The 13,197-nt window shown below is 37.9% G+C and overlaps 1 protein-coding gene across 6 annotated transcripts in view; it reads left to right on the forward strand.

Annotated features, from left to right (window-relative positions):
* syne1a (spectrin repeat containing, nuclear envelope 1a) overlaps nucleotides 1-13,197 on the forward strand; it is a 119,477-nt gene that overhangs the window by 11,386 nt on the left and 94,894 nt on the right. For 5 of the 6 annotated variants that reach the window (XM_028953075.1, XM_028953077.1, XM_028953078.1 and 2 more), the window contains exons 2-11: nucleotides 1,118-1,179; nucleotides 5,164-5,259; nucleotides 5,998-6,081; nucleotides 7,997-8,017; nucleotides 8,597-8,689; nucleotides 8,784-8,959; nucleotides 9,535-9,731; nucleotides 10,675-10,784; nucleotides 11,645-11,683; nucleotides 13,076-13,183. In XM_028953075.1, the coding sequence (XP_028808908.1) occupies nucleotides 1,118-1,179; nucleotides 5,164-5,259; nucleotides 5,998-6,081; nucleotides 7,997-8,017; nucleotides 8,597-8,689; nucleotides 8,784-8,959; nucleotides 9,535-9,731; nucleotides 10,675-10,784; nucleotides 11,645-11,683; nucleotides 13,076-13,183 (986 nt within the window). The remainder of the gene's footprint in view (nucleotides 1-1,117; nucleotides 1,180-5,163; nucleotides 5,260-5,997; nucleotides 6,082-7,996; nucleotides 8,018-8,596; nucleotides 8,690-8,783; nucleotides 8,960-9,534; nucleotides 9,732-10,674; nucleotides 10,785-11,644; nucleotides 11,684-13,075; nucleotides 13,184-13,197) is intronic. The other variant, XM_028953076.1, reaches the window with a different exon arrangement.

Genomic DNA, 13,197 nt, shown 5'->3' on the forward strand with positions numbered 1-13,197 from the left:
TCAGCATATTAAAAAGAGCAGTTATGGTTACAGATTTCTGAGTGTCAGTGCACTTAGAGGGCAGCTTTTCACAATGTAAAATGGCTTCGCGTCACTTATTCATATACCTTATGCATTCCCGTTCAATGCAAATATGGTAAATACATGCAACAAAGAAAATAGATGAAGAATTAAATTCAAAAACAAGTGCTCTACAACTCTGAAATGGAAAGTTGCCGTGTACCCAGTCAGATGAGTGTTACGTTCATCAATTTAACAAGTGCTAGAGCTTGGGTTGAGATGCAATTTCTTGGGCAATCCAATACCGGCTCTGTATTGATCAAGGGACGTATTTGAGCTCTGCTTTGAGAATGATTGACTAGGTTGACTAATGAACATATAGGTCTCCTCCGTTTGACGTCAAATCCAGTTTGTTGACTGTATGCTTTTTCTGATGTGTGGTCTCACACATTTATCACTGATTTGTTTTGCTTAAAACCCAGTAAAACAGCAATGCAATGCACATATTTAGCTTGTCTGTAGAAAACAATATGACATGGTACAAGCCTCAGGCTGTATTTTAATGATGGATGACCTCAAATGCTGCATATTTACCAAGGCTCAGTCAAGTACATCACTGAAAAGAAAAAAAAAAACAGGTAACAATAATGTGGAAAACATTTTTGTCTGTGTTATTTCGCTTCATTAAAATTTCTGAATATGGTGATCAAGACTGTTTCAATAATTAATAAGATTCCAGTGACAGGTATGATGATCATGTCTATGAAGAGTGCCTGTTAATAATGCATCAAAACTATTTATAATTATAATTTTTATAATTTTATACTGTGTCATATCCATATCAGGGTATTAATATTTGACACGCCTACTAGTATAATTATGAATATTATATTCAATACATTTCTTGAGTGTTTAGTTACAACCCATACAGATGATGTCATGTCATGTTTTTAAAAGGATACAGTATCTACGTTTTGCTTGAGAAGAGAATAAAGTAAGTTGGTGAAACTGATATATACATGTCATGATTAAAAACATTGTTATCTATTCATCTACAGCATAAATCCTGTCATAACAGGCATGTACTGAGTGGCATTTTCTTTAACTTCTGCCCTAGATGAGCAAGAGGCTGTGCAAAAGAGGACGTTTACAAAATGGATCAATTCCCATTTGGCAAAGGTAGGAAAACACAGGGGTTCTGTTAAACTCTAATGGGTTTGGATGCATGGTGACACGGCAGTAGCAACACAGAACATGCAAGAAGCAAAAAACAAGCCACTTCATTTAACAATTCTCCCTGTTATCTCCACTTTACTCCAGTCTCGCATCTTTTGTGGATTGGTCGGCTGGATTCCTGCAGCATTAGCTGGTCATGAGACTGGCTGGGACTCTCCAGCTCAAAACCATTTTCATCACAGGCTAAGCCTCTTGCGTACTGGACAGAGTAACCCCCTCACAGAGGAATTTATCCTCAACCAAAAAATAAAACAACTTTTCCAATTTCACAATTAACATTCCCCTCATATGAATAGAAATATTTTATTTTTCCTCATTCACTAAAACAGAACTGAGCAAGTCGGTGTAATCTGTAATTAGTGTGGAGCAGAATATCACACTTGCAGATACTCCTGGTTTTATTATGAAATTCACCGGAGTCATCTTGATTTAACCATTTATTCAGGATGGGAGTGCATGCCCGGGGATGTCATGTGTGTGTAATTATGGTATTAAAGCGCATTAGCCTCTCCCCACTTTAACCCATTAGTGTGTGAAGAGCGCACGACCCTCTCCTGCTGCCCGATCAGGTGGCATTTCTTTCCGGCTGCCACAAAGCATTTTTTTTTTCATTGATTTGATTACTTCAGTCGTGGCTGCGTTCATCCTTGGTGACATGGAGCAGAACATTCATTTTAAGTTGCTGTCTACAGGAAATAAGCCATGTCTGGAGCTAAAAACTGTATTAGAAATGTTATTTTATTATTTAAAAAAATATGGAACAAAATTAATCTAGAATAAAATATGTAATATTTAATTAAACACATTCTGTCATTTAAATCCGTCCAACATTTTTATTTCATGGTTTGTTTAGAACTAAAGAATACACATGCAGCATAAATGACTGACAGTTTACTCAAAGACTGAATATAATCTGACTGAATATAATTTTTCCCTGCCTCAGCTCGAGTGTCTGACTGTGCCTCTAAGTGAAAGGATATGGGCACTCTCTGTAAAATAAGGTTATCTTTAATTTAATAGCTTTTAGCGGCAGCACACCGACTTAGGCACTTCACTTCTTAAGGTAATTGCTTGGATTTTTTTTTTCTCCTATCCCTTAACTCCGATTAAAAAGATGCCCCCCCAACCCACCACCCAGCTTGCCACCATGATACCCTTTTTCTCTTCAAAGCCATCGTTGCCATGGTGACGGCGGGTTGACAGCATGACACGCCGAGCTGAGGATCAACATGTGCTTCCTAGGGCCATGTTGAGCGCGGAAGGCACATCTCGTACGAGATTACAGCGGCATGGATTAGTGCCTTTAATATTACATCTCATGTAGTGCAGTCTAATAATTAACAAACAAATTTGTACATAAAAAGATTTTTAAAGAACCGTTTTCATTTTTTTTTTTATACTTGGCTAAACATTCCTGAAGATACGATGCTAATCAGTTGCACTGTTAAGATACTGAGGGAGGAAGCCATTCTCACATCCGCATTATCATGTGTGACAAAAAACATGAGTTCTGTTAAAGATTCGTGTTACCGAATTCTCTCAGTTGCGTTGATTTTACATTCTGAAAACTGAAATAATTAAAAGCTGCATTTTCCATTTTAGACAGGCCACTGCTGAATTTTGTTAGAATTTTTATGGACACATATCCTGCCGACAACCATTGACACCTTTCAAATAGGGTGTGGATTTAATTTGTGTTGTAAATAGTGTGTTATATGTAGCTGCTGTATAAATGACTGCTGTGACTATACTGCTAATGACTATGTTTCAGCATTTTTAGTCTAGCGAGTCATAAAACATGAAATGCACTTATTTTACTAAAAAAATAATATACCACAATGCGGTGGTAAAATTCCATACGTGCAGAACAGTCAAAAAAGAGGGGGGTGAGAATGAACAAGGAAGACCTCTATTACAATTTTGACAAATCCTCTCAGACAGGGTTAGAGCTTAATTATAGTAGGCCCAATATTAAAGGGATCTCATGACAGCTGCAGCGTGAGGGTACCGGATGGTGGCTGCCAGTATCCGGACACTCAGAGATTACCGACAGCTCCAAAACCCAAATAATTCAATCTCACAAACATCCTTAGAAATTTACCCCAATTTGTCGGGACTAGACCATGTCGACACAGGTTAAAACATTGGCTCATAATTTGGGTTACATTGTGCTTAGTATTTTACGTATCTAGACCAAAATCCAAGACACATTGTGTGTTGCAGACAAATTATTACTTGCATTCAAGTAACCAAATCTGGATAATAATGAGAAACTGTCTTAAATTGCTGCCATACATGACTTTTAACAGAACGGTGGGAAATTTTGGATTTTACTTAAATATATAATGTATAGACACTATACATACAGTATATATAGACATAGACACAAATATCCTGTGTTCACAGTGATTGTATAGTATGAACTTTCATTGTATATACTGTATATGAAATGTCAGGATTGTCTAAGAGATGCTGTTATTATTGCTATTATAGGCTATTTCACCTTATTCACACTATTTAAATTGGTTACGAGATTAATGTTTGTGTCGCAGTGCTGGTGATTTTCCACATATTGCCCAGCCATCAGAGACTGGCTGTTCCAGACAGCAATAAGAATACAGGCTGAACAGGGACAGCCAAGTAAAATAGGACATGAGACGACCATTCATAACATCACACAGATACATAACTCTGCGGTATGGGAATTAGAGCAGGCTGCAGCTGCAGCCACACGTTCATTCTATTACACTCCAACACTCACATGTAATTAGTTGGATAATCCTTTGATTTATTATTCTTGACTCCTGCATCTGTGTTAAGTGCGCGGATATTATTTCCTTATTTTCCGGTCATGTAATTAGTCCAAAAAGCCTCATTACATTTTGGATTCAAACCAACTAATAGGTGAATTTGACTTCAATTAGCACATGAATTTTTTAATACTAATTAAAATTGTTCTCACTCTTAGCACAGTGAAACTCAAGAGATTAAAAAGTGATTGACAAATTACATGAATACAACTATTGTATGAATAAACTTCATCAAAAAATAAAAGTAAGCTTCTTTTAACATTTTTTCCTGCGTTTAGCTCCTTAAGTTCTTTTTATGTCTTTTCATTTTGAGTTTCTGTGCGCATGGCTGTCCCTGTTCTACTTTCTTTTTAGCCTTTTTTATATACTTCCTCTCTCTCTCCTTTCTGTTCTTTTCTTTCCATTAATCTCCTTGAGAAGTAGATTGAAATGACTGCCCATTTGCAGCTTTTCCCCCCCAAAACCCCTTTTAGCACAGTCACGTGACCATGTCTTGAGCGAAATCCTTGATATCCAGACATGGTGAACATGTGAGGTGTGTGGATTTTTTTGGGATGAACAGTCCATACTGGGTCAGTACAGCAGTAACAGAGGAAGGTCTCTGCTTCGCAGAATCAGCGTATTTTTGGGATTTGGGGACCCCTTTTAAGCTCTCGCTTGTGCTTCTTAGCACAGATAATGGGCCGTTGCTCAGAAAAAAAGAAAAAAAAAATCCTTGAAGTCTTAGCGATTAGCTTGCAATCTTTGAAAACTATGAGGCTGAAAAGACATTATTCAGTATAAATAATTTTGACCAAGAAAAATACAATGTTCTTTTCAAAATATGTATGTAAATGTTTAAATATAATATATTTAAATATTTTTTTCTTTCGCATTATACATGAACCTCTGTCCATGTAAAGTCTGTATTATCTTCTTTTTCCATTTCCATTATATTTTAGTCCAAACTGCTATATTTTTTCAGAAAATATTGTAAGTATTGTAGCATAAGTACAAATTCAACTTATCAAAAATATTGTTAAACAGCTATAGAACACTTATTTAAAGATGAAACTTGATGCATCAATACTTGATATGAGAAGAAGAACCACAAATGATTGCTGCTTGTCTTCTGTAGTGCACGCCCCCTCTGTCAGTGGCTGACCTGTTTGAGGACATAAAAGATGGTGTGATGCTGCTGGCTCTGCTGGAAGTGCTGTCTGGACAGAAACTGGTAAGCTCAATTTTCTGGATGGCAGAAGAAGGATGAGGAGAGGCAGTCGGGGGCAGAAACCAGCTTCACCCAGGGTACAAATTAGGATTTTTTGCAGAAATTATGTTGTACATGAAACACATTATTATTTTAAGAGGAAATTTTTGGAGCATAATGACTTTTTTTTGCTGAGGTAAATGGTAACAGAGGAGAAAAGACACACCTTTTCTCTCTCTCTCTCTCTCTCTCTCTCTCTCACACACACACATACACAAAGATACCATGAGGTAGGAGGTCCCGCAAGGTCTTTAGTGCCTGAGGTGCGACTTTTCTTTTGCAATGTTGTATTGATCAGTGTCCAACTACAGATTTCTGTGTTCTTTACTTCTCTTCTTCTCCCAACTGTTCTTTATTGTTCCAGCTTCTATTGTCTCTAGAACATGTATGATCTCTGTCCTGATGTATTGTCCTCTCTCTCTCTCTCTCTCTCTCTCTCTCACACACACACACACTCGCACTTTCTCTCTATTAATATTCTGATTAAAAATCCCAAATCCATAATATATGCATGTGACAGTGGAGGGAGTCACTGGAGGAAAATGATTTATTTAAACATATATTTGTTTATTAATTCATTCATTTTTATTTTTGGTTTATTTATTCATTCACTTTTTATTTATTTATAGTTGTTGTGTATTTTTAAAAAGGTCAATTCCTTTTCTGTTCTGTGCTTTTTTTTTGCATTCCGGGTTCCCTCAGCCGTGTGAGCGGGGCCGCAAGCTGCAGCGGATCCACTGGGTCGCCAACGTGGGCACGGCGCTAAACTTCCTGGAAGGCAGACGGGTGAGCTCAAAAATCCCATGGTGCTTAGCTCAGGTGCAGGGCTTCAGGTCAGAGCAACTGTGTGCGACCCCATATGACCTTTATTTCCCTGCCTCCCATCTCTGTCTCTGTCTATGTCTGATGTTTCCTTTATGCTTCCTTATCCCTTGAGAGAGAGAGAGAGAGAGAGAGAGGGGGGGGGGGGGTGCTTTTGTTGTGTGCAACCCAATGCAGAACAAGCTGTGTTGAGGCTATACCTTTTGTCTAGGAAACAAAATCACTTTCTACTCAAAATGTGTTGTTTCTGTTGTTTATATTTATTAATAATGAAGCAAATCCATGTTGATTCTCTTTCCTCACATACATTTTCCTCACAATTGTCCATCAGCTTTGAATGTTGGAAGTGAAAAAAGTGAAAGTGAAGTGGCTATGATACACTGCACCGCAGCACACAGTGACACAACGAAATGTGTCCGCTGGATTTAACCATCACCCTTGGTGAACAGCCATGACAGGCGCCCGGGGAGTAGCGTGTGGGGACGGTGCTTTGCTTTGTGGCACCTTTGCAGATCGGGATTCAAACCAGCAATCTTCTAATTACGGATCCGCTTCCTTACTCGAAAGACCACCACTGCCTCATTACGGTCTCCAGTTACTGACAGATACATTTAAACTCCTATATGAAAAATATCATAAACTGTTAATATACTGTTAATATATACTGTTAATATAACTGTTACTGTTAATATATAACTGGTAATATTTTATACAGATACATTTAAACTCCTATATGAATAATATCATAAACTGTTAATATACTGTTAATATAACTGTTACTGTTAATATATAACTAGTAATATTTTATACATAAATTTAAACTCCTATATGAATAATATGACAAACTGTTAATATACTGTTAATATACTCTTAATATTGTGTACAGATACATTTAAGCTACTATTTGAATAATAACTCAAACTGTTAATATTCACAAATGTATTTTGCAACAGTAAAGATAAAAAAAAGAGTGGTATAACTGTAGCAGCCTGATATTTTTGGGAAATTCTGACTTAATTTAAGTTAAAAGTTGATCACATCACTACATTTTACACTATTCCTCATGTTTGTGTATAGAAGTACATTAACATAAAATTGACATACATCATGTTTGTTTTGGTGGACAGGTAGAGATTTATAGCATTCACCCACAAACCAGGTTTCCTCTGTGTGTATCATCTCTAACCTGATTATGCTCTCTGCACAAAGATGTGTACAAGATTTCCGACTTATTAGGGATTTTATCTGCAATTGTCTGCTTCTGTCTCATCCATACTCTCAAAGGCATAAATTACATAGTATTAGAGTACTTAGGCTTATTTTTATGTCCCACTCTAGCCCATAATCATATCCCTACCTTCTTCAGAAGTGTGGATAATGCTGTCGGTTTAACCCGTCTGTCTCTGTGCCGCTCTACTCCAGCGGGATTCATTTCTAGGGTTTCATGGTTCTGTATCTGTGAATCATGTGGTCTTATCTATACGCGCCTTCCCGTCCTGGCAATGGGGGGTGGGAAGCAGAGGCCTGCCTCTCTCTCCATGAGCCTCAACCTTTCTGCAGGGCTTAAAGGCTGTTTCGTTATAGTGGCTCCCCGAACTTACGGGCTTACAGCAACGTGTGTGTGTGTGTGTGTGTGTGTGTGTGTGTGTGTGTGTATGTTCATGTGTAGTATTTTAATATGTCTACAACCCCAGACTATGCTTTAAATATGTGTGTGTGTAGATGGACGCTGCAGTGTGGGTGAGTGATATGAATCTGCTTGTCACTGTGAGGTTATCTCTGTGGTGAGACACGTTTTTCATCTGCGAGACATGCTCCTTCAATCCCACCTGTCTCTTTAAAGCCTGTTATCTCTCCTTTTTTTACATGCCTTTCCCAGAGTGCCTATAGAGGATCCCCGGTTAGTATGGCCTACAGCATTTCACCAAATGTCTTCCTTGTGCTTCTATGTTGCATGTGTACTAAATGTACTAAACACAGTTAATCATATTATATCTGCATCTCAAATAGGAATAAATAACAATAAATAGCTCCTCTTAAACGTAAATTAACAAATTAAAAATCTGGACTGCCAATGCTATATTGGCCACAGAGCTTGATGCCTCAAAATGACGAGGGGAAAGCATTAGCTATTCTATCGTCCAGAAGAGGAAGTGACAGCCTGCTTATTCAAAAGGATGTAATGTCCTTTCAAAAGCGTATCTTCAGTTGCAGTGAAGATGATGCAACTGCTCCTGTTTCTGCATTTCAAATGCTGCTAATTTAAAACAGTGTCGCTGGTAGGTAATGGTAAATGTAAATCACAGTCCCTAAGCCACTTGACAGCAATAGTTATGGATGTATTGAGTTACTGTACCTGAGGGGTGTTTGTAGGTTATGGTTCTATAAAGTTAGTATTTGGGTGTTGGAAAATTGTTGTGAGAACTGTGAGAATTTTTCCTTGTTTGTAAACAATATCCGTGTTATTATATGTTGGCAGATCAAATTGGTCAACATCAATTCAACAGATATTGTTGATGGTCGCCCATCCATAGTTCTGGGACTTGTGTGGACCATTATACTTTACTTTCAGGTAAAAATTGCTCAATTCAATAAACTAAACTAATGTCTTAATGTAACCTGCATTACTTCATGTATGGTTTTATTATAATCCCCTCTCACCACAGATAGAGGAGCTGACCAGCACACTGCCAGCTCTGCAGGCTCAGTGCAGTAGCTCTTCCTCCATGGACAGTTCCCACATGGATACTGGAAGCTCTCCAGCCAAGAGGAAGCCACGCCTGTCCTTCCAGGGTGGAGCCAAGAGAGCTCTGCTCAAATGGGTCCAAGCTGTAGTGACCAAGTAAATAAGATTTCTTACTAATGTTATCATTTGATTTGTGAGCAGTGCAGCTAGCAACTTCTTAGACCCCAAAACAACTCAATTTGTACAATTTCTGGATGTCACTCTAATTAATCTGTAAATTGATCAATTTGGTCTCGTTATCTGATGCAACATTACAGGGGTTATAATTCATTATATTATGATATATTGGGATACTGTACACAGGGAGACATACTTGTAAGATTAAAGCAAAAAAATATGATAGCTTAAATAAGGATTGCTTTTAAAGATTTTGTTTTGGTCAAAAATTAAGACTGCATTAGTGTCCCATAAGGCTCCAGTAAACCACAAATTACATACAGAATAGTATGTTATGTTTTCGGAAATCTATATAATATCACAAAATAGTATCACCGTACTTAAGTATAAATATTTTTCTTAAAGACCTACTGTTAACAAGCTATGGGAGGCGTTTGTGATGTTAATTAGGAAATTAAAGGGTAAATTGTGTATGTAATTTGTATGTCTAAGGTCAGGTACTAGCTATGTCTTCTCTGTGCTGTTACATTCAGTTTCTAAAATGACATTTACAGGCCATTAGGTATTGAGGTCAAGGACTTTGGCCCCAGCTGGCGCAGTGGTGTTGCTTTCCATGCAATCATCTCCACTCTCAGACCACACGTGGTCAACATGGATCAGGTATGGAAGAGAAGCAACCAGAAGAACCTGGAAGAGGCCTTCCTATTGGCAGAGAGAGAGCTTGGAATCCCACCTCTGCTCGACCCAAAAGGTACAAAATGAATGAAAATTGCTCTTCAGTTTTTGGAGTGCCTGGGATATTTAATGAACTTGATACACACTCACCTCCAGAATCTAGGGTACCCTTGAATAAACAGCAGCAAAGGTGAATTAACTATAGGAGACATTTATATTTGCATTTACCCTCTTTTTTATCACCATTTTTCTTCATTAACCATGCCAGTAATCCTGGAGGTGTCTGTATAATCACCTCTGTGTTACGCTTACACATGGAATCGCAGTGAATTCCTAATTACTGTGATTTCTATTGGGAACCAACCACATGGCAGCAGCCGTGGCTTAGCAGTCCTTCACACAATGAGGCCTGACAAATGAAGGTTGACATTTTAATAATTAGATGGGCATCGCATAGTGTAATGCTCAGTGCCAGCAAAAGTATGTTGCGCAAAATGCAAGTGAAATTCAGAACGAAATGCGGGAATTTGTCGCAGACATGAGCAGGTTTCTTGTAAGTCAGATGGAACCGCTGCAAAACAATGTGGTTCCAGGCAGTGTGGTCACAACCATCCATCAAGGCTTCCCCCGATGCCTTGTGGACAGCTTTGCCCAGCAGCTATTAGCACCAGACTGTTGTCTGGTTTAATATGCAAGTTTTTTTTAACCCCACCAAGCTCTCCCAAAAACCCATTCCGTGTAGTCATTGCATATGGGGACTACATTAAGTTTTAGTGAACGGACAACAACAAGAGGAGCGGTTGGTGGTGCTGATTTCTGAGGTTTTAAAGGGGTTAAACTGGAAGCTGGTGCAGGAGCTAGCCCAGTTGTAGTGCCTTGCATTATTTTCATGTATTTATCTCTATATACTTGATGAAAATCAAACACTACATGATTGTGCCACATTTCTAGACAGATGGAACCTGTTAATGTACTTTTTTGCTTTATACTGTTTAAAACATTTTTTTCATGTTTAACAGACGTAGACATGGACAAGCCAGACGAGAAGTCCATAATGACGTATGTGGCCCAGTTTTTGAAACATCACCCTGATCAGCGACAGGCGCACACTGAGGAACAGAAAGAAGAGGTAACAGCGTTTTGTTCACACCCCATTATATGTTATTAGTATTTAATAATCTTTTTTCTTCTCCTGTCTGGCAATAAGAGTGTACACTGATATTTGCACTGGTAGCTGTGGGATTGGGTTAATTAGAGTGATAAATATTGTAATGAGCATTATTGGTTAGTGGTTTTAAATGTTTATTGTTATGCAAATGAGAACACATGTTGACATGCTGGATATTATCTTGTACAATGAATATCAAATGTATTTATGTTGCTCAGGTTCAAAGTAACAAAAAAAGTATTGAATGGACTCAATATATATTTTGACAATATATATAAGCTCTCTTATTTTGCAGGTTTTCTACCAAATTGTGTTTCTTCTCTCACTAATCTCTGTAGGGCTCTTACCAAACAAGAATCTTACAGAGAATGTTCATTCTTGTAACCTCTACTTTTACACCAGGATCAAGCTGGTATCATAATCCTTCAAGATTGGCATTGCAAAACTTTTTGTTTTTTTGGTGTTAACTTTGTTCATCAGTCTAATTTGGGTGCTAATTAAAATAACATAATTTGTCACATTAGCATTCTTTTGTACTTCCCCCTTCAGAATTTTCATTATTAAGCTTTTATTTCATATACAACTATTTGAGGTAAAGGGATGGAAAAAATACCCTTAAAGAGCAATCCTTCATCACATCAACCATCACTTTAAAAGCCTGTTTCTTGTCTGCTCTTGTGCATGCCTGTATTGTGGTGTGATAACTTGGATGTGCTCTCTTTGTCTGTTCTAGTATGCCACACCTTCTCTTTGTTCACTGATGTCTTTTCATTTGGTGTGTGTGTGTCTATTTTGTCACCGTGCCTTCCTGTTAACTGCAGCTTGCTCTTGCTCCTCGAGACATTGAGGAAATGTTAGAGGTATGTTAATAGCCCAAAGTAAGTAACCATTGGTTAGTCATATTAGGGATTTTAATATATGGATTACAGGTGTGGAAATAAAATACTATTCATAAATAATTTTCAGATTATAGTTAATAACACAGTTATTGATGGGAAAACCAGCCGGTTCTGTTAAAAGTTTTTTTCTGACGAATTAAATAAAGCAAGTTATGGGATGTTTCTATGATTTCTTACCTTACCTTAATAACCAGGTATTTGCATAGCTGAAATGCATTTCAACCTTAACAATATTTACATTTATTTACATTTTAGATTTGTCCTCATAGCACCTTTGGTTATGTACTTCCCATGTTTTATTTGATCTGTTTGCTCCTAATCGTGTACATTTCATTCTTCCAACATTATCCATTATCTCCCAATTCCTCTGGATTAATGCACTTGCCAGGGTCGTTTGCTTTATCATTATCTATGAAAGGAATTTCCCTGGAAGACAATTTTAGCTTTTGACACTGGGGGTGGGTGTCTCTATCATATTACATTTTCACTGTTTCTATTAGTCTAACAACTGCTTGGGAACCATTTGCATGGTAATGACAGCCTCTGGTGAGGAAAAGATTTTGTATTTTCTACTTAAAAAAAGGATTCTGGATTTAATTTGGTTACTAGGATGCTGCCTTGATACATTTAAGCCCAGCAGGTATGAAATGTTGGTGCCTCCTTGCCTGGTCTAAGATTTATTATGGTGTGACAGTATTAGTTTAATTAGTAGCATTAAAAAAAAATAAATCCCAAATTGTCTGCGCTAATTGACTGATAATGTCAATCTTAAAATACTTCTTTAAAAAAATGAGAAGTAATAGATGAAAGACAGTTTTTAACAAAATTTCCATCTACCCTAAGGTAGAAACATCAGTGAAAATATGAAAAAGTCCTGAGTACAGTCAAGGGAATTGGCCCTGTTGCATACATTTAGTCTTATAAAGCAATCGACATTTGTTAATGGTTAATACGGGGCGTGTAAAATGATTAGGAACTCCCACATGAAGAGCTTTTGTGACCGATTTTCTGCTCTCTTGTAGAGCGTTTGGATGGAATCTCTCTTTGAAAGAGGGTAGAATCTCACCCCCCAGCAGGGACGCCTCTCCAAATCCAACTGAGCTGGCAGTGTAGCTGTAGGCTGTGTGAATTAATGTGTTATCAGAAAGGCATATCTGAGCTGTGTAATCACTTAGGAGGCAGTTTAAATGGCATTAAACATTGGGATGTGGTTTTGAGGTAGATGTTTGTACAATGGTCAAAATGCCATGCAACTTGATACATTTATTGTTAATTATTGTATTGTGCATCACGTTGTGTCTCTCCCATGTTCATCTGCATTGCTGATCCACCTTGTTTGCGTCCTTTGTGCAGAGGGAGAAGCGAAAAGGGCTGAGGGAGCTGAAGGCCTGGCTGGATCAGCTGGAGAGGGACTCGGCACGGGCCCAAGCGGCTGAGGGCGGATTCAGTCAGCAGTACCAGGTCAGAGAGAGGAG

Source organism: Denticeps clupeoides, chromosome 14, assembly GCF_900700375.1.
Source record: "Denticeps clupeoides chromosome 14, fDenClu1.1, whole genome shotgun sequence".
In the NCBI taxonomy this organism is placed as follows: domain Eukaryota; kingdom Metazoa; phylum Chordata; class Actinopteri; order Clupeiformes; family Denticipitidae; genus Denticeps; species Denticeps clupeoides.